The sequence below is a fragment of the Pleurodeles waltl genome, chromosome 7 (genome assembly GCF_031143425.1).
Source record: "Pleurodeles waltl isolate 20211129_DDA chromosome 7, aPleWal1.hap1.20221129, whole genome shotgun sequence".
Classification (NCBI taxonomy): Eukaryota; Metazoa; Chordata; class Amphibia; order Caudata; family Salamandridae; genus Pleurodeles; species Pleurodeles waltl.
In genome coordinates, this window is record NC_090446.1 from 1,274,006,734 (window position 1) to 1,274,027,634 (window position 20,901).

At 43.3% G+C, this 20,901-nt stretch overlaps 1 protein-coding gene across 3 annotated transcripts in view; it reads left to right on the top strand.

The window, feature by feature from the left end:
- LOC138246164 (zinc finger protein 182-like) overlaps window positions 1-3,703 on the top strand; it is a 145,445-nt gene extending 141,742 nt beyond the window's left edge. For all 3 annotated transcript variants that reach the window (XM_069200475.1, XM_069200474.1, XM_069200476.1), the window contains one exon: window positions 1,757-3,703. In XM_069200475.1, the coding sequence (XP_069056576.1) occupies window positions 1,757-2,823 (1,067 nt within the window). In that variant the 3' untranslated portion in view covers window positions 2,824-3,703. The remainder of the gene's footprint in view (window positions 1-1,756) is intronic.
- The last annotated feature ends 17,198 nt before the right edge of the window (window positions 3,704-20,901 follow it).

The window sequence follows — 20,901 nt, forward strand, 5'->3', positions numbered from 1 at the left end:
GTAGCAGTGAGTAATGAACATATTAAGTGCCTCTTGAATGCCTAGCACCAGTCTAACATGCCTTATGTTTTTTTTTTGTGGTTTGGAGTGGGGAGGTAAAGGCCCCTCCTTTTGGAAACAATGCAAATCAATTAATAAAATTAATCAATTAATACAAATACCCACCTATGCCACAAAGGCATATGTCTATTGTCTTTGAAGACTGATACATTGCGTTTGGGTTCTTGTCTGGAAACAGTTTTGAAGCATAGCAGTGAGGACAGAACTATTTGAAAGGCCAACAAAGCATATTTGTCCTCACTCACAGCTCTGCTGTGAGTCATGGTGTTGCCCGGGACTAAGAGCAGAACAGTTACTACAAGACTTACTATTGTTTTCTCATTGAATTATTATTTTGAAATACTGCTCAGTAGTTGCCAATCTTTTTCCAAGGTGGTTGAAGCGATTGGAACCAACTTGCAATACTAAAGGTAGGATTGCATGTGTTCCCTACTGACCAGGATATTTGGCACTTGGTCTACGATACACAAATTTCCTACCAAAGCCTCCTTGACTCTAGGATAGAAGAGGGTCGCAATACAAGGCCTAGCTCCCAGGAGGTGTTGTGAAGGGTGAGCTTACTTAGAGTATTACACTGTTGATGCAATATCAGCAACGATGAAGTGTCTAACCCAAGTTGTTACTTTTTAAAGGAAATTGAAATACGTGCACAGTACAATGAAACCCAAACAGTATAGAACACACAATACGATATATGTACAAAACATAGTTTCAACACATGATACCCAGATTTAAATAAAAATATGCCTATTTGATCATTGTCATGACCTCAGTCACTGTGAGGTTCGTATTTAAGGTCACAAGAAAGAAGAACCAAAAAAACCAATGTTATGTTACTGAATAGGACCTGAATCTACTGAATTCTACTCTCTCAAGTAATGACTCCCGACTCGGGTTCTATAGAGTGAATGAAGACATAGGTTTTATGCATGGTTGTTTGAAGTGGGTCTTTGATTATCTGCTCACGTGTACTGCATCACTGGCAGCTATGTGTCCTCGCATAAAGAGATTGCTCTCTCTCCTTAATACAATCGCTGGGAAGAAGGGAGAAACAGATAGGCACTTTTCGTATGTATGTGGTATTTGTATAGTGCAAACTCAGCCAAAAGGTAATGGAGCGCTGTATAGAGTCAGAACTTTGTACTTTGAACAGCACCTGTCTTGCAGTCCATGTAAACACAAAGATGTCTATGATCGGATGTGATTGTATTAGAGATCGTTATTTCTTCACATGTGCGCCTTTCAATGATAATGATCAATGCTGTAATTATATTCCAGATAACAATTGTGACCGTCACAATTTTTTTTTTTTTAATGTATTAACCAAATGGGTCACTGTTCCCAGAGGCCACTGACTATTACGCAAGGAGCACATTTCACTAATATTCCTCAATACTACAACCGTGCTACCGCCAACCAGAAGTTAAATAATGAAGAAAACCACTTGAGGCATTACGGTGGGGATACAAATTTAGGATATCACCTGTTTCGGTTACTTCATACCTAACCAAAATGTTAAAAATCACAGTAAAATATATGGGTTACAAAGTAATCAGTTGTCGGATGGGATACCTAATTGGGCTTTCACCCTCTCAGTGTTGTTTCAATATAGTTAGAAGAACTATTTTTATTTTATTTATTTATTTATTTATTTTTTCAAAAACTGATCAAACCGTCTCTCCACTTTGTTCCACAGGAGACTTGCGAACGGGCAAGAATCGAGACCAAGACCCCAAGAGAACCACTGAAAAACTATTCCTGAGACAAGCCTCAGGGAAAACCAAAGAAAATAATCCTACGTGCTTCTATGAAGAAAAGGTCTTTGAGAAAACTGAAAAAACACCAATGCAGCAGCCGATTAATCTGACGAGATACCAGCTAGAAAAATCACGACTAGAGCAATCACATGAGTATGCACGGGATTGCAGCCGGCCCATAAACTATGCTGTACCACCCAAGCAGCAACCAATAGAAAGGCGTTTCAAATGCAGCGCATGTGATAAGAGCTTCACAAAAAGTGCCTTGCTGGTAATCCATCTGCGAACACATAGTGGAGAGAAATCCTACCCCTGCAATGAGTGCGACAAAAGCTTTGGTGACAGCACCAACCTTATCCGCCACCAAAAGACTCACAGGTTGGCGCGCCCTTTCAAGTGCACAGAGTGTGAGAAGAGCTTTATCAACAGCTCCAAGCTGAAGATTCACCTTCGGAACCACACCGGGGAACGGCCATACCAGTGCACAGCTTGCAACAAAACCTTCACCACTTACACACACCTCACTCTGCACTTGAAGACCCACACAGTGGAAAGGTTGTACCAGTGTACTATTTGCAAGAAAAGTTTCATCAACAACTCGCGTCTGGTGATTCACCAACGGACTCACACTGGGGAGAGGCCCTATAAGTGCACAGAATGCGAAAAAAGTTTTAGTGATAAACCAAGCCTGAAGCTGCACCACCGAACGCACACCGGCGAGAGGCCCTACCGTTGCAAGCAGTGTGGGAAGGGTTTCAGCAGCAGCTCCAATCTGATTCGGCACCAGCGGACACATACAGGCCTCAAACCCTACAAATGTTTGGCCTGTGGGAAGAGCTTCTGTCAGAGCTCAGACCTCACTCAGCACGTTAGGACCCATACTGGGGAGAGGCCATATAAGTGCACAGTGTGTGACAAGAGCTACCACCACACATCAGCCCTAAGCCAGCACAAGAAGACCCATCGAGGGATGACCGGTTCCATAATACAAGTTGTTGTCACCTAGGGCTGCTCTTGACTATCAAAACCCGATCTAAGGCCTGCACCGAATAGACATTAACATAGAAAACTATTATGAAATTGCTTGACAGATTCTGACATCCCAGGATAAGGCATGACCAGTTTAAAAAAGGGCTGGCATTAAGCAAGAGCTGGCAGAACACCTCTGCGGGCCTTGTGTCTATCTTGTCATGTGCACGAGGACTTGTATTATTAATAATATTTGGCCAGCTTTGTTTTAGAACCCACCAAAGAATGCTGGCATAGGCTTGTGAGAATGTAGCAGGGAAAAGGGCTTAAAGTTGGCACTACACCATGTTTTTACTGACAGCATCAAACACAACAGGAAATAAACTGCATCGAAAACCTCCTCTGCTCTCAGTAATGAGGTGTTTGTTCCAGTGTGTGTCCTTTTCAATGTAGACCTTAACACTTCAGTGCTTACCTGTTCTGCATCAGGAAGACCACAAATACTTCTCAAGCCTATCTAGTCATGGTTATTTGTGTTACACAGAGGTGAAATAAACTTAACAATGGGTCAATTCGACTTACTTTGTTAGGGGTTCCTGTCTTATGCCTCAATTTCTAGACTCAGTAATCTCATGTTTAATTGAATAGAGGAACTGGAGTTTTAAGCATGTGTCTTTGTCAGTCCTTAGGGGTGGTGGGATAATGGTTTCCATTGTTAAAAAAAAATGGGATTCTTTAGTTCTGGATACCTTTCTCCCTGATTTTTACCTGAGATATTTTTGTTTGAGCTCTGGGTTGTAGAGCACCAAGATGCTAGGGGAAAACACCTCAAAGTTGAAATTCAAGAATGGATTTCAAAGTCATCTACTCGATGGACTTCCCTAAAATCACCAATAAAGAGTACTTCTTATCATTGAGCAGAACTGCTGCAGTGTTTTACTAAAACATACTTTTTTTTGTTGATGCATCTGTGCATTTATTTAGAAAATCCTCCTCGTACCTATTCTTGGTGGTAGTGTTGCCGCATACTGTCAGTACCAATATTATTAAAGCCCATTTTTCTTTCTGTTCGGCATTTCCCTTTTTGTTTTACATTTTCGTGCTCAGTAGCAATAGATGCCTTCTTTCTGTGTTTTTCCCCCTTTTCTGTCAAAGCACATTGTCCTGGGTCATTTATGTTGAATATTTGCCTTCTTTGCTTCACAGTCGCTTATGATCCACATAACCATCCTATTACTTATAGTGTTTGTGTACTGCTCGTTAGACAAATTACCCCAGCCCGTACTTCCTGGTGTTTGTGCTCTTGTTGATCAGTAGCCTGTTTGTAGATTATTTTATACTATCACATTGCATTGTTGCACAGTTGTTCCAGTGCCGTCTTGCTGAGGAGCGGTGCTGTCTCTGTGCCACCACCACACAAACATAATTTGGGAATCGACGATTGGGCCAATCAACTTGAAGTACTGGGTTTTTCAGAACCCAGTGGTGCCAGGGAACACACCCTAAGACTTTGAGTCCTTCCTGTTTCAGACTACAGAAACACAGAGTCTTCTTGGTGAAGTCAAAGATCTTGTTTATTGGCTGCAGCCAGTAACAGGTATCCTAGAAGTACAACACGGTGTATATTCTCAGGAGACTGCTCTCCTTGCAAAGCTAACCTTCTCTTTTATACAAAATATTATGCTTTAGGCAAACATTCCTTATTTTACAGTTGACCATTCACATATTTTCACTACAAAGAAATAGCAGGGTTATGATGACAAGCCATATTTCAGTTTGTCCAGCCCTCAATCAATTACCCGGCAAGGCTCAGTACTTTCATCACATATCGACGGACCCCCAATATAAACAGGCACCTCCTCCTTGTAAAGCAAGTCATAAAGAAAGAAACAGGGACAGGTGTGTGTAAGATTAGGCATTGTTTGGATGTGATGAAAAGGTTTTATGATGTGTTGTACCTTGATACTAATCTCATTCGGCCACTGGGAAAGAAACAAGCCGAACAGGTTTGGCTTCAGGCAGTGGAGTCAGCTTGCTCAGGTCACAGAGGAGTCAGCAAAGATGTACGTGTCCTTCAGACTCGTTTTCAGCATTAGTCATTGGCCTATGTGAGGGCAATCACAAAATGGCTGTCGTTCAAATGGAACCTCAGAGTTTCAGGACGGAAACTCTGATATTCGGGTGATTTCGTCACCTGAATATGAATACAATGCTTGTGCATTCTATTCTAATCATTCTCGGTCTGCTGATACCAAAATCGTTGTTATACGACGATGTTTATAACACGGGTCCAGAATTTTCAGTACCACAGACCCTCCTTTTGCCCTTACATAGGCAATAACCCATACTCACGCTAATCTGAGTCCAGGTCTATATTCATAAAGTCGTTGAGATGTTGCTGTAGCATCATCCTATTACTTAGCTCGTCTTTTGATACAGGTTTCCTTACACACGATGTAGCACAGAGGCCACATATTGCAGGAGCACACTGTACACACAAACAGGACAGGAAAAGAATGGCTAAGATCATCCCAATGACTACCAGAGTCTTCTATCCCCAGGCGGATATCAGCTCCCAGAACCACCCCATCAATGACCAATCTCCTTTATCCACGTGAATAGATTCGGAGATCTTATGCAGTTTGGAAATGGCCTGGAGACTGTCGGAGCATTATCTGGGATGAAAACACAACAACTTGATTGGATCACTTTACATACCCCACCTCGGTCTGCAAGTATGACGTCTAATGCGACCCTGTTCTGAAGAGTCATAAGGCGATCCGACTGGAGCTCAGCAGTCAAATTACCAAGGGCACCGGCGGTTTCAACTACCGTGGATTCAACCACCCTTGTCAATTGCCTTATGTTCCTGCTGTTAACCATAGGACCCCAAAACGGCAGAAAACCCTTTACGAAATCTCCAAATTCTTGTCCTGTGGTGTCTTCTTTACTTATGACACCTCTAACTATCCTTGTCTTATGGTAATCTGCCGCGGCGTGTAGGTGGGAGGTAACAGGAACGAAACAAAACATGTGCCTGAGAAGTCAGGGGGCAACCATGTATAGGCTCTATTATGGCAGATGAAATAGGTACCCTTAGCTGCTAATAACGAAGGAGAAGTCTGAGATGCAAAAACATATGTTTCAGTGCAGATACTTTTCCCTAACTGAGCTCTGGGATTCTTGCCATTACTTTGCAGACATAGGTGACCCTGATGGGGTACAATCCAAATCGGAAAGGATCTCTTTGCTCGCTGGTTTCCACTCAGAGTAACTCCATATCCTGTTATGTTCCATCCAATATATGCTAGTGTCTCATCTCTCGGGATAGTCTCATAGGAAATATCTTCCCTAATCATATCTACTATACCCTTAGCTAGAGCACTATTCTTAGGATTATCTTTCACAGAACGTAGGGGGTTGGCTTCATACGCGTATATGAACACCGTTCTATATGCCCACACAGAACCATTATGGCTGAAAGGCAGGACCAGATAAGGAATACCTTTATCAGTAGTATGAGGCATAAGACCACACACCCAACAGTTAGTTGTGTTCACTACTAATTGGTGTTGGTGTAGAAGCTGAATGAATGAATTGTTGACAAATTCTAATCTTCTGGCAGACTCGTGTTCAGGCAGGGGGTGAAAAGAATGCGAGGAAACAGTAGAAGGAGGTATGGGCTGTGTAATGGGTGCAAATGTCACTTGAAAAGAGAATAAAACATATCCTATTAAAAACGTCATCACACTGAGCAACATGAAAATACATAATATCAAAAATCGTTTCTTTGTCATTATTATACACATTCTGGCTTTAAAATCCATCTGTTTGGCAGGTCTCTCATTCTTGAAAAACTCCATCCTCTCTAATTGCTGCTCGCGGTGGTAGGGTGTTCTATGCTAGGGAATGCTTCTGTCAGTCCAGGGCAACTCCCTTAGACCAACCAGAACTGTCGACCTAACGTCTTCAGCTGCACTCCAAAGACTTGGGCAACCACGACCCTACAGCTGAACCCGGATGGCGGTTCGAAAAGAAAAAAAATAAAATAAATAAGAAAGTTTCTCAGATGAGAGAGACGCACTTTCAAAAAAATAGCAAAGGAACGGGAAAAAATTATTTGTCCTTAGTTCTTGGTCTCAAATTATAACGGCTTTTTCCAGGTACTGTCTGGTTCTGGAACAAGAGTTCAGGCTCTGTAGTGTTCAATTGAATTGACGGTGGCACAGCTTCTTGCAAATTATTGTCACTTTCTCGTTCAGAAATTGTTCCTTTTACATGTGCATCGCTAAATGGCAAAAAACGAGGCACAGTCTCAGAGTCAGCGATCCCCTCCTGGACCCACCGGTCGTACGGTAGAGGAAAAGGGACCTTCTTGCAGTGTACGCCGTGGATCCAGTTCTTTTTCCCTTCCACTCGAACAGCTGATCTTGTTGAGAGAAGGACGAGGTGGGGGCCAGTCCAACGGGGCTGGTCATTCTTTATCCGCTGGAAGTTCTTGACCAGCACCCATGATCCAGGATCGATAAGATGTCCTGGAGCTTCAGAGACCTGAGGCAGAGTATTGTGAACCTGTTGGTGTAGAACACGCAATTTAGCCGTCACTTCATACAAATAATCAAGCAGTACAGGGTGTTCGATCTCACTGAATTTTGTTGGTCTTGGCACTCCCCATATGTTGGCCGGGCGGCCGAACACAATTTCATAGGGACTAAGTCCCACTCGCGAATGCACAGTCATTCTTGTTGATAGGAGTGCTAAAGGCAGAGCGTCAGGCCATTTAAGACCAGAGCTCGCTTGTATCTTTGCCAACTTCAGTTTTAGCGTGCCATTATAGCACTCTACTAGTCCAGCTGATTGGGGGTGATTTGCAGCGTGGAATTTTTGCTGGATACCTAGCCCCTCACATACTTTTTTCATCACTCGACCCACAAATTCACTCCCATTATCACTCCAGACCATTCTCGGCATTCCAAACCTAGGGAAGAATTATTTGGCAAGGGCTTTAGCTGTGGATAAGGCAGTGTTGTCTTTTAAGGGATATGCTTCTACCCATCTTGAAAAGGCACAAACAACAACGAGTACGTATTTCAGATTGTTGCACCTTTCCATGTGGATGAAATTTAGCTGCAAAACCTCGAACGGATACGTTGGAGGCGCAAAATGACCAGCTGGAGTTGGGGTTCCCCTACCAGGATTGTATTTCAGACACACCATGCAATTCTTGACCACATTCTCTGCACATTTAGGAATTCCAGCATTTTGCCATACTGGAGCCAACAACTTACAAATCCCTTTCACACTGATATGGGCCATTCCATGAGCCAATGTCACCACTGCAAGTACATACGTATCGGGTAACAACCATCGCTGATGTTCTGACAAGTCAACCCAACAACCATTTTCATCCAATTTACCCGTACTTTCTTTCCACACATTCAACTCTTTCTCTGAAGCTTCAGCTTGAAGAGACTTCACACCCTCTATCGTATCTTCACACATTACAACGTCACCAACCCATCTTGCGGGGCCTGCAACATACATTCGATTCATCACATCTTTTGCTGTTTCTTTTGCGATTTCGTCAGCAAATGCATTGCCACGACCGACATCATCAGTAACCTTCTTGTGTGCACTGCATTTCACAATCGCAACTTGTAATGGCAAGGTCAGTGACTCAAGAAGCTCATTCACCAACTGACCATGCTGAATTTTAGTTCCATGTGAAGTCAGGAACCCACGTTCTTTCCACAATCGTCCAAAACTATGGGCCACACCAAATGCATACTGGCTGTCGGTATATATGGTCACTTTCATTCCTTTCGATAACACACACGCTCTCGTAAGTGCAATAAGCTCTGCTGCTTGAGCTGAATTATGTGGTATACGTGCAGCTTCAACAATCGTATGCAAAGTTGTGACAGCATATGCTGCAGTCGTATCACCATTCGGAAGCTTGAAGCATGAACCATCCACCCATAAGGTACCATCACACTTTACAAGAGGAGTATCTTTAAGATCTACTCTCCCTTTCGTTTCTTCTTCTGTCCTAAGAAAACAATCATGTTGTTCAACATCATCTGTTTCTACTGAAATCGGCAATAACGTGGCTGGATTCAACGTATTGCACCTCTTTATGTGCACATGACTCGCTAACAGTGTCAACTCGTAACCTGACAATCGAGCACTAGTTAAATGCTGTGTCTTGGTCCTGTTTAACAACGTGTCCACTGCATGTGGAACCATCACAATCAACATATTATTCATCACTAACCCAGCAGACTGTCGAATAGAAACAGCTGCTGACGCTGTGGCTCTCAAGCAACTCGGCAATGCTTTAGCTACCGGATCCAAAGTCGACGAAAAATATGCGCATGGGCGCTGCTTGTCTCCAAAAGACTGTGTCAGCACTGACAATGCACAACCCTCTCTCTCATGGACATACAGTGTAAAGGGCTTACTGTAGTCGGGGGTACCCAACACAGGAGCTGAACACAATGCATTACGCAATTCGGAAAAACTTTTCTGACAATCTTCAGACCACGGAACGGGATTCGGTGTATCTTTTATAGGTCAATGCTACCAAAGGTTTGGCCAGCAAAGAAAAATTCTGTATCCATTGTCTGCAGTATGATGTAATGCCCAAGAAAGCACGTACTTCTCTCTGTGTCCTTGGCACCCTCAATTTTGCAATTGCCTGAATTCTTTCTGAGGTCAGTTTCCTTCCCTCCTTCGATAAGAGATGACCTAAGTAGGTCACTTCTTGTCGACAATATTGCAGTTTTGAAAGGGACACTTTGTGATGTAAATCAGACAAATGACGCAACAACAACAAGGTGGCTTCTTTACAAATCTCTTCAGTATCTGTAGCGACTAGCAAATCATCAATGTACTGAATAAGGGTAGCGCAGTCAGGTAAAACAATTGCATCAAGCTGTGTTTTTAAAGCCTGACTATATATTGATAGACTTTCACAGTAGCCTTGAGGAGCGCGTTTGAAGCGGAAACTTCGGCCTCCTAAACTGAAGCCAAAAATATCCCTGCTCTCCTCGGCAATCGGGATGCTGAAGAAAGCATTCTTTAAGTCAATCACCGAGAACCAGGTGGCGGAAGCTGGAATCATAGTTAATATGGCAGTGATATCAGGAACAACTGGAAACTGTGGCACAACTATTTTATTTACCTCTAAGATCAATCACGAACCTGTAAACAGGTGGCTTAGAGGGGTCAGTACGTTTCAAAACAGGCAGAACAGGACTATTACAAACGTTGCCTCTTGTCTCTTCAATTACATCTTTTTCAATTAAATCATAAATTATCGCTAGCAAAGCCTTTTCACCTTCACTAGAGATCTTGTATTGTTGAATGCGTGGTAATTTAACATTGGCTTTCAATGTCACAACATAAGGCGGTATTTCCAAAAGACCCACATCATTAGGACCAGTAGCCCAAATGATATCAGGAAGAAACGACAATTCGGTCGGAAGTTTATCCTTCGACAAATACATTGGAGAGACCGTTTTCCTACCCAGTGTAAGTTGTACTCCCGAAGGAGAACAATATAATGTCGCATACAATCTTTTCAACAAATCCAATCCTAACAAGTTTTCACCACAACCTGTCGTCAGAATAAGGGGTGCTTCCAATTCACAAGGTCCAACAGAAAGGGACATAGGACTAGAAATCGGGTTCCTAACCGGGGCGCCAGAAAAACCTACTGAAACATTCATCTCGCCAGACAAAGGTGCGCCGGGGAGTTTTGAGTGCATAATAGAACTCTTTGTAGCACCAGTATCCAACAGAAAAGGCTCCGACACACCTGATGTAATCACCTTAACATAAGGTCCATTCTGATCTACTGGAACAAAAAAGAAATCCCTCTCTCCGTCTATGGCTGTCCTAGCAATTATTACCTTCCAGGTTCTCATCTTCTGTATAGTAGTCGTCAGCATAGTACTGAGCCGTCCTACCAGACGCGTTATGTTGCTGGTCAAAGCTATTCATTGAGTTTTGAGACGGAAAGGAACGCGTGTTCTTGGGGAAACTTCCACGTCCTCTACCTCTAGGAGCTTGTTGAACACCTCGACCTCTTGCGCCAGAAGCATCATTCATACGCTGTAACAAAATAGGACAACTATACTTGAAATGACCCTCTTCTTTACAATATGAACACTGATTGGGACCTACAGGAACACGTGGTTGAGAAAACTCGAACCTTTGTGAGTTTCTCTGGAACTGTTGAGGTTGCTGATAGTTACTCTGACCACCACGTGGCGGATACGCCTGTTGTAAAAGAACCTTCGTCTTTAATTCTTTAGTTTTCTTGTCTGCTCTATCCTTCTCATCTTTATCCCTATTTTCGTAGTACTGTGCAGTAGCCAATATTTGTGCTGAAGAGGAAACGGCCCAAGAACTCTCTGAATCCTTCAATTTCTTACACAGCTCGGCAAGCAAATTGTGCACAAACTTGTCGACGAACAACCGTTGACCACCTTCTGTACTCATATCTTGACCACTGTGGTCGATAAACGTTTCCTCAAACCTGGTGAAGAAATCAGACACTGTTTCATCTTTCTTCTGCTTACACGCAGACAATTTATCCCAATTCACACGCATCGCAGGCATTAAAGTCTTCATGTAAGTAATGATTCTAGCAGGCAGTTCTGCTACCAAAGGCTCAGGCTTGGCACCACCAACTTGTCTATCATTTGCAGCACTAATATTAGCCCATGAGTCACCTAACTCTTGCGCATGATCTGTATGGCGAATCAATCCCCACAAAGGCTGTGGAACAACATTCCCAAATAACATGTCTATGTCGGCTAAATTCATAATGCATGAGTCTGCAGTCTGTGATAATTCCTTATAATACCCTGCAGGGTTTTTACGGGGATCAGGCAAAGTCTGCTTAAGGGCTAAAACTTCAGCTCGCTTCCACGGAACATGTACCCAAACACGCTGAAAATGAGCTGGGACGGCATCAATTTGATTAGCAACATCAGCCTCAACGGCGTCCTTCCATACCGGAGGGACTTCTCTCATTGGGTACTGTCGCACCTTTTTTTGTAACAGAGGAGTCATGTTCGAACAATGACTGAGAAGGATCCTTATTCCTAAAGGACAACAACGTCGCAACTGCTTTCTCAACATCGGAACCCACAATCGTGCCCTTTGCAAACTCAAACCGTACATGGCACAAATCAGGCGGATTTGTTTCCAAATCATTATCCTCCAATTCCTCACAAAGGAAAGCACACATTTTCTCAAAAACGTATCTTTGTTTCGGTGCTTCCCATTGACAGAAGACATCCATAACAGACTCTACATCGTATCTTGAAGGGTAAACAACCCATTTACGCGCCATACGGTCAAACATTTCTCTCTCTCGAGAATTAGGCAGTTGACTACGCGACTGCTTACGCTCCGAATCTGGGGTCACACCAGATGACCCAAAGAGAGGAAATATAAGGCTGGCAACAGTATCTGTCATTCTCTGTCAGACAGAAGGAGAAGTTGATGAAAGAACAGGAGGAAAAACAGAGGGAGGCAAGGCAGACGCAGAGGCAGTATCAGGAAGAATACCAGAAGAGGCAGTCGATGTAGTACATAAAGTTGTAGGAGGTACAGATGGAGCAGGTAGCGAAGTCGGCGGCCCTTGAAGGGGCTGCGCCATAGTAGTAGGAGCCAACTGAAGAGGGGCTGGCGGCTGTGGAAGAACCTGAGGCACAATAACCGGAGGTTGCACAGCTAAAGGTTGCGGAGGTGCTGTAGCATTCTGCGCATAAGGGGGTGACGAACTCAACAAGTGTGACATTAAAGGATCTTTCTCAAGTTCTTTTGCTGCATCTTGCTGAAGAAGCGGAAAAACTGGATAACATTTATCGGTCACCATTTTACGTTTCCTGTGCAACTGCTCATACATCTGTTCTTCTTCATCATCTTTAAACTGCATGGCAGCTTGCATTATCGAGATACCCTCCTCCCTCTTATTTCTCTTTGCTAATTTAATTTCCTTCTGTTTGGCTTCCTTACGCCATAGGCGGAAAGAGTCAAACATCGCCGGACGGGCTTTCTTCTTAAAAAGTTTAACCTCCAGATTATCCAGAATCTCTGTGTCAAAACTACCATATTGGGGCCATTTTAAAACACCATCTTTCCTGGTGTATCGGATCCATACTTCATTATATGTGAGGGGGCCTATGCCATGTTTCACATATAGTTCATAGGTTGGAGTTCCAATCGGAGGAACCGGACACGAGTCCTCCAATCGGGAATCCCTATTATAACCAAGACAAAACAAATTTCCATGTCTGCTAAGACCAGGCATCTTCGCTCTCCAGTTTAGCGTCAAACTTAAAAGGATTATCGAATACGATACTCTCGTGAATACACGAATCCCTCGGCTTGGGAACTTGCAAGTTCCAAATCAAAGATCCCAAGGGGATACCAAACTAAGAACCAAACTAAGGACTGGGAGACACTCCACTTATACTTAACTGAGGTATCGATGACGTCACCAGAAGACTCGTTTATCGTTTCGCTCTACCAAATCATCAAGGGTCCAAAACAGGGCGATAGTCAGGGCAGCAGTCCTTCGTAGCCGTCGGAAAGCGGGGAACCTTGCAGCAAAGACTTTCGGACCACATCGACATACAGGGGTCGATGAAGTGGCAGCCTCCCTCCAGAATTTTCACACGAAGCTCCTCACGAACCTCTGGCTTGGACTGGTACCGCTGAAATCGCCCCACGTTGGGCGCCAACTGAAGTACTGGGTTTTTCAGAACCCAGTGGTGCCAGGGAACACACCCTAAGACCTTGAGTCCTTCCTGTTTCAGACTACAGAAACACAGAGTCTTCTTGGTGAAGTCAAAGATCTTGTTTATTGGCTGCAGCCAGTAACAGGTATCCTAGAAGTACGACACGGTGTATATTCTCAGGAGACTGCTCTCCTTGCAAAGCTAACCTTCTCTTTTATACAAAATATTATGCTTTAGCCAAACATTCCTTATTTTACAGTTGACCATTCACATATTTTCACTACAAAGAAATAGCAGGGTTATGATGACAAGCCATATTTCAGTTTGTCCAGCCCTCAATCAATTACCCGGCAAGGCTCATTACTTTCATCAGATATCGACGGACCCCCAATATAAACAGGCACCTCCTCCTTGTAAAGCAAGTCATAAAGAAAGAAACAGGGACAGGTGTGTGTAAGATTAGGCATGGTTTGGATGTGATGAAAAGGTTTTATGATGTGTTGTGCCTTGATACTAATCTCATTCGGCCACTGGGAAAGAAACAAGCCGAACAGGTTTGGCTTCAGGCAGTGGAGTCAGCTTGCTCAGGTCACAGAGGAGTCAGCAAAGATGTGCGTGTCCTTCAGACTCGTTTTCAGCATTAGTCATTGGCCTATGTGAGGGCAATCACAAAATGGCTGTCGTTCAAATGGAACCTCAGAGTTTCAGGACGGAAACTCTGATATTCGGGTGATTTCGTCACCTGAATATGAATACAATGCTTGTGCATACTATTCTAATCATTCTTGGTCTGCTGATACCAAAATCGTTGTGATACGACGATGTTTATAACACGGGTCCAGAATTTTCAGTACTACAAACTTCAAGGCAACGTAATGTATTTCACTCATGTGGAGGCACTATATTACAGTAGCTAAGTATGACACTGTTCGTATTTACCATGCTCTTCACTAATGTCTGCCCTGACTCGAATGGTGAGGTCTGGAGCCATTATCTTAATATTCTTCCATATGTGCTGAGTGAGTTTCAAAGCACAACGCAGTCTGTTCCCACTATAAATCTTGAAATGTCATCTGTCCTAAACTCCTAATTGTCCTACTGACGCCTCCACTTGCTCCTGACAGTCTGTTAGATGGTGGTCCCAGTTCACAGACCACTTGCAGCTCATTTGAGAACACAAACCAAATGTCTTCCAGTAATGAGAACAACGATTAAGAACCTTTGAGAAAATCCATATAAACCCAAAGTCTAGGGGAGGGCAGAAGCAGGATATTTGCAAAATTGTCTGCCCAATGTACTGCACTGCGTACAGCATTCCCGCTGGCGTCTTTTCTTTCTCGGATTACCGTGCCAACTGTGTCGGTCTCGAACAGGTCCAAAGATTTTCCTTTACGCGCAGCAAAAAAGCACTCATCGATTGAGGGATGTTTGTTTTCATTTTTCCCCAAAACAGAATCCTTCCTTATAAAAAGTGGCATTATCTCCGCCCTGCCGCTGGGGCATGGTGGAACTTTGCCCGTTTGACACTCTTGCCCACTTTCCAAACACTCGTCCTATGTCAAAAGGAGCCATTTCAGGGGGAAAGATCTCCCATTTACATTTTCTTTACTACTGAGCATTGGCATGGATCATAGGCCCCAAAGGGTGACACTCCTTCCCCCGTGAACATTCCTCAAATCAGAGCTAACATTTTTTGTGTTTTTTTTCTTTCCTGCGATTTCATCAGTGTCTTTTTCTTCGGTCATTCTTTGAACAATTGCTACTGAAGATTTTCGGGGCCTATGGGATTTCTTGAGTAAATAACTTAAGGCTGTTATGAGTCCATTCATTTTTACTGCAAAATGGCAGAATTACACTATTGTATCTTCCATTTGAACAATGCACTACTGTATGCAGTCATTGCCGAAACAGTGCCCAAGTCTTGCAGCTGTCAGAACATAGATTGTGAGTGTCGGTCAGCATTCAGGGGAGATGGACATCGAAGACCCTAAAACAAAGAACAAGTCCCTCAGCTATGAGTCGACCCTTAAAAAGTGGGCTTTGCCCCTGGGAGAAAGGCTCTGCTTCTTGACCCCAAGAAGAACCCACTTACACTTTGGAAGTGACTTGCACACCTCTTGTCCATCACTTTTCTTTATTCCTTGGACACGCCTGTTTAAGTCCAGAGGCTTGATGGAATCACAAAATTACATGACCTTACTGTTAGAAACCCATTTGCAGGGTTCTTTTAGCTATTCATTAAACCACGGAGAATTCCGATCTGGGATATCCCAAAAGACTGCTCCAAATCAACTTTGCAAATTTATTTGGTGCCACTCTTAATTCCCACTCATCCTTAACAGGATTATTGATAGTAGCCATTTATTCTCGCCCTCCCCCAACCAACGTATATGACGATACTGAGAATGGTAAAGACGTCCAATTTAGCTACCCCTTTCCCCTATTGTCTTGTCTCCTTTTTTAATGTTACACAGATGGACACCATGGAGTTTCAAATAGCCTTTCTTTAAACCTTTGTGCCTGAGGAATAGAGGTGCTGCAGCCCTCTAATTGTGCAGTGCAGGTATTGTTGGGGCTTTTGAACCTGGTTGTACCCGTGGTTTTGATTAGAGCATCATTGAAATCTTACTCCACTCACAGGGTAAGGGTATGGCAATTTGGATCATGTCCCAGTCCTACTCCTTCCGAACTCTTGGTGCTGGCACTGGTGCCACACCTGCTCTCTATTTGGTCCCATGTAAAAGCTCCCCCAAGATTAGACTGATTTCAATAATAATTTGTGAGAGTAATTTGGTGGCTACCCTTCAAAGTGTTGACTTGCCCTTATCAATGAAAATAACCATATTAACCAGTAGCAACTGCTCATGGTGTCGTACTTGGCTGGAAGTTGTGGTTGTCTTTCAGAGCTTCACGTTAATGTTAAACAGAGGGACAGTATTTCTATGTTGCCAGACAATGGTTTGCAAGGAGATGACATGCAGAGGATTATGCAGAATTGGGAACATGCTGGCAGGAGGGGTGACATTAGGCATTTATTAACAGTATATGGAATTAAAAATAAATGTGTGTAGCTATATAAATCTGATATTACTCTGTAGACATCGGCTCTGTGTAGTTATAATGAGGGCAACGTTTCCCTAGGAAGAGTATTTCTCTGGCAAATCTACGTGGAACTTTCCAAATACAAAGTTCGTCAACCTCAGTTCTTTCATGAGAACTTTTATGCTGATCTGTCTGGCGGGGACCAAGTAAAAGCAGTGGGGGGGACGGGACTTTTGATTTCCTATGTTTCTTAGGAAACTTTACTCTCCAATACAGAAAAACGGCTAAATGGAATTACACTGATTTTCGCAAATAGTCAGAACTTCATTCAAAAAGCTTGCTCTTATGTTTTGTTGTAAATCTGTCCAGCCATTTGTGCGAAATTAGCATTTAAAGAAGTGTTCAGGTTGGGAATGAAGAACATACAGGAAACGTTATTTATATCTAAACTGTTGGTCTGGTGGGAGTCCCAGAGTACTGACAAATTAAAATAATATAAGGCCTTCTGATTGGGGAGGGAGCTTTTTCTCCCATCGGCTATTGTATTGATATTGTGATACCAGTGTCGATTGACCTAATTGACTAGGCACACATCTGAAAAAAAATGTTGCGGCTATCATTACAGGACTCGGGGACTCCATCCCATGTTCTCACAAAGTTTTGAAAAGGGCATACAGGAACACGGTAGGGACACCTTTCCCCCTAGGAATTTGGTTGGGATGGAGAACCCAGAGGGACCTACATTGGGAAACTGATACTGCACTATTCTGGCGTGACCAAGCACAGTTTTCCCATGAGGTATGGTGGTAATCTTGCCAGAGCTATCATACAGACCTCCACGCCGTGGTACATCACTACCGTGGAAGTTTCACTGCAGTTCTATGATCTGGTAACTTGCGTGCCAGGCACCACAAAAGTACAACTGTACCTGAAAAAAATGACAGAAAAGGGGAGAATTCTGATTGGGTGTTCACAGGTGAAGGATGTGTCTAGCAGGGGTTGCCCCCATGCTGGTTGTTGGGCACGGCTTGGCCAAAGGCCAGGCCATGCAGCCAAGCCTCTGCTGGGCAAGGCTGGAGATCATGCACTTAGTGGGTTGGCTTCCCTGGGGGTGAAGGGAGGAGGATGGGGGGTTTTGGCACAGCCCCTACTGTACATGGACTAAGGGGTAGGATGAAGGTTGCCAAAGCAGGTGTTGAGCATATGCTCAAGTTTGAAAATGATATTAAAAAAAAAAACAGAAATTCACTGGAAAAACACATTTTAAAGTGACAAGCAGAGTACTGGCAGCCTTTTGATCTGCCAGAAGTAGGCTGTATTTCCATATATTCTGTATCTGGCAAAATGAATACTTCTGGGTTTTTTTCTATTGAGGTATAGTATACATTTATCTCAGCTTACAGAAAAAGACCATCTTGCACTTTTTTGACAATTGCTGTTATAAACGACTTTATTAAGTGCTCAAAGGTGTTTCTCAACCTGTTAGGACACGATCTCTTAGGCGCATAATGTTGTTTTAACAAAATGAATGGCTCCACTATTTGAAACTATTCGCATTGCAGTATATTTCATAGAAGACAGCTTTTTTAAGGAGCAGTAACTTCAGGTCACGTAGTTAATGTGAATTTCAAGGTCTGTTCTCCCAGGATTTTAACCATGTTTTCCAGTGCAGGTTGTCTGAAACGAGAACTCCGCCTTCTTTCTTTCCTAAATTTGCCTTGGAATTTTATGTCCACCAACCTATTTTCATATATTTAAAAACATCCTAACTCTCCAGCAGGATCATTACATACTCTTGTTGTCATAGGCCTGAGACCCAAGGTGTTTGAGAATATCGGTAACTATTTGAGAGTTATGGTTGTGTTAGAATCAGGATATCTGCTTCCAAACAGTGTATGTCAAGGTGGATTGTTTCATGTGTAATGGAGGTGTGTCAGAAAGTAATTCCTTGTCAGGGAAGCGGAAACCTTATTGCACATGTCCCTACTGTGAATATATGCAGAGAAGCTACAGAAAGATTTTTATATTTGTCTATGTGGAAGTGCAGTTCAGATTCTACCAAAGTCGGCGAGGTTAGTTTCAAGAATCTTTTTAGATAAATGTTTTTCTTTGATCCTACATTTGTACCACCATCTAGCTATCCCTCTTCATCTCAGAGGATGTGCGTGTTACTCCAACCTAAGCTTTAGGATGCAGAAGGAAAAGTTACTCAGTATATTCCTAGGTTTGCATCATAGGACTTCTCCTTAAAATCCTAAATACAGCTCTTTTTTTCCTTGTCTGTGCTTTAGATTTCAAAGTGGTTGTTCTTTAGTTACTCATCAAGAAGATCTAAAGCAACTGCTTGTACAAAACATGATGATCTGTCGAATCTGCTGGTATCTTAAAAAAAAAAGTGAAATCAAATGTCAGCATAAGATGGTTACTGCTCCGGCAGTATGTTGCAGGTGTGTTGTTCCAGTACGTTCATGCTATCCATGACATCACAGTTGACCACACAGGCAGTTCAGACTGTAATTAGGTTTCCTAACCATTTTGATTTCTAAATAAACTTATAAAGCACATACTCCCAGAGTGGCGGGTCTGTTAATTAATACATTTATAGACAAAAACGGTGGGTCGAAAAAAACTGATTACGTTGTGTAAAGTAGAGGAATCCAATGTTGTTGATGTTTTATGAGGCGTGAATTCCAGATGAAATGTACAAATGACACTTAAGTCACTCAAAAGTCTGTATACTGGCATCGTTTTTTAATACTAGATCGGGAAAATATGATCCATGCCGAGCCAGGTACCTCCTAAAAGGTTTACCATTTCAGGCTAAAGATGAAAGCCTATGGATTAGGAAAATACCATCTAAACCATGGAAGAGGACACTTGTTTAAAAAGGACAACTTAAAAGGGCAACGTGTGACTCATAATTCATTGTTTTCATTGCTGAAAATCGCATCCTGTCTTAATACGTCTTGTGCACATCCTCACTTGCACCCTGTAGAGTTTCTTTTTCCCATCACCATGGTTTGTACAGAGTTTGTAGGTGTTTTTTCTTTTCTTCAAAGACGTTTTTGTTCTTCATGATCTGTTGCGGCTCTTAATCCACAGTGCACCAGGACAACTACTGCACCTCAGATTGTTCTCTTGTGCAGTCAGATTTGGACATTTGAGTGCCAGTTTCATGACTGATGTGTTCTTCTGACCTCAGCAACTTAGAAAATAATTACTGCCTAGCCCATGCTAGTGGGAGAACCCTTCACTGATGTGTGAACACTGTTTCAATGCATCACGGCCAAACACCCCCACCAACAACCAGCATCAGTGGGATGTTGATGTACTTCACTTCATAATCCATAGAATGATTGTGAGGGGGGATTATGGAACCGATAACTTACCAGAGCAACCCTAGGTGCAACACCAAGAACTCCTTGTCAGGCCAACATGCCATGTGTAACCTGCGCCTGTCTGAAACATGACAAAGTTTGCAAGCATAAGCAAGCCCTCCAGCAAAGAATATAGAAATATTGGGCCCATCACAAACTGCAAAGCAAAGCCTTCCCTGAGACCCCCAATTCTCCCAACTAGATCTGTTTGGCACTTAGGAGGAAGAAGCAAGCCCATCTGTCCTTGCAGCCACCAGGGGTCGAGAGCCCAGAGATGATGGCCTCTGACGTTGAGCAGGAAGAAGCTGAGTGTCCAACCCAGAAGCACTCGGAACTGAAGACCAGATCCATGCATAGGTCCTCATTCCTGTCAAAGACACAGCAATCTCAACATCTGAAGTGTCCCCAGACTGAAGCAGGGCTGAAAGAATGAGGGAGTTGGGCATTGTGCCCAGAGTCCAACCTGAAAAGGCACAGAACTTAAAGTCCAGCTCCGCCAGCAAACACTGGTCGACTCCAAGAGCCTTGTTTGGTGTAAATTGAGCCTCCACCTAAGGGTTGTGAGACATGATGCCCATTGCCGCCCCTCAATACCGAGGCATTGACCAGCCAGATTCAAGCAGATTTTGACCCCAAAAGGTCTGCCTAAACAAGCCTCAAGACCAGCACAGACGGAACCCTCCACCACAAGCCCACCACCACTTTACCCTACCCCCAGTTGTTCTCCTTCACCACATACCTTCGCACACCTGGCTAAACGAGCTTCCAGACCATCACAGACAGAGTTCTGGATGGCAACATGTGACAACACAGAGGGATCATTCGAGCTACAATTGCCTGTGATCTTGCCAGATAGAAAAAATATGCATCCTCCTCTCTACAGTAGGTATTCTTGAGAAGCCTCCAGCTCCTGAGCTCACATACCACACACACCCTTCT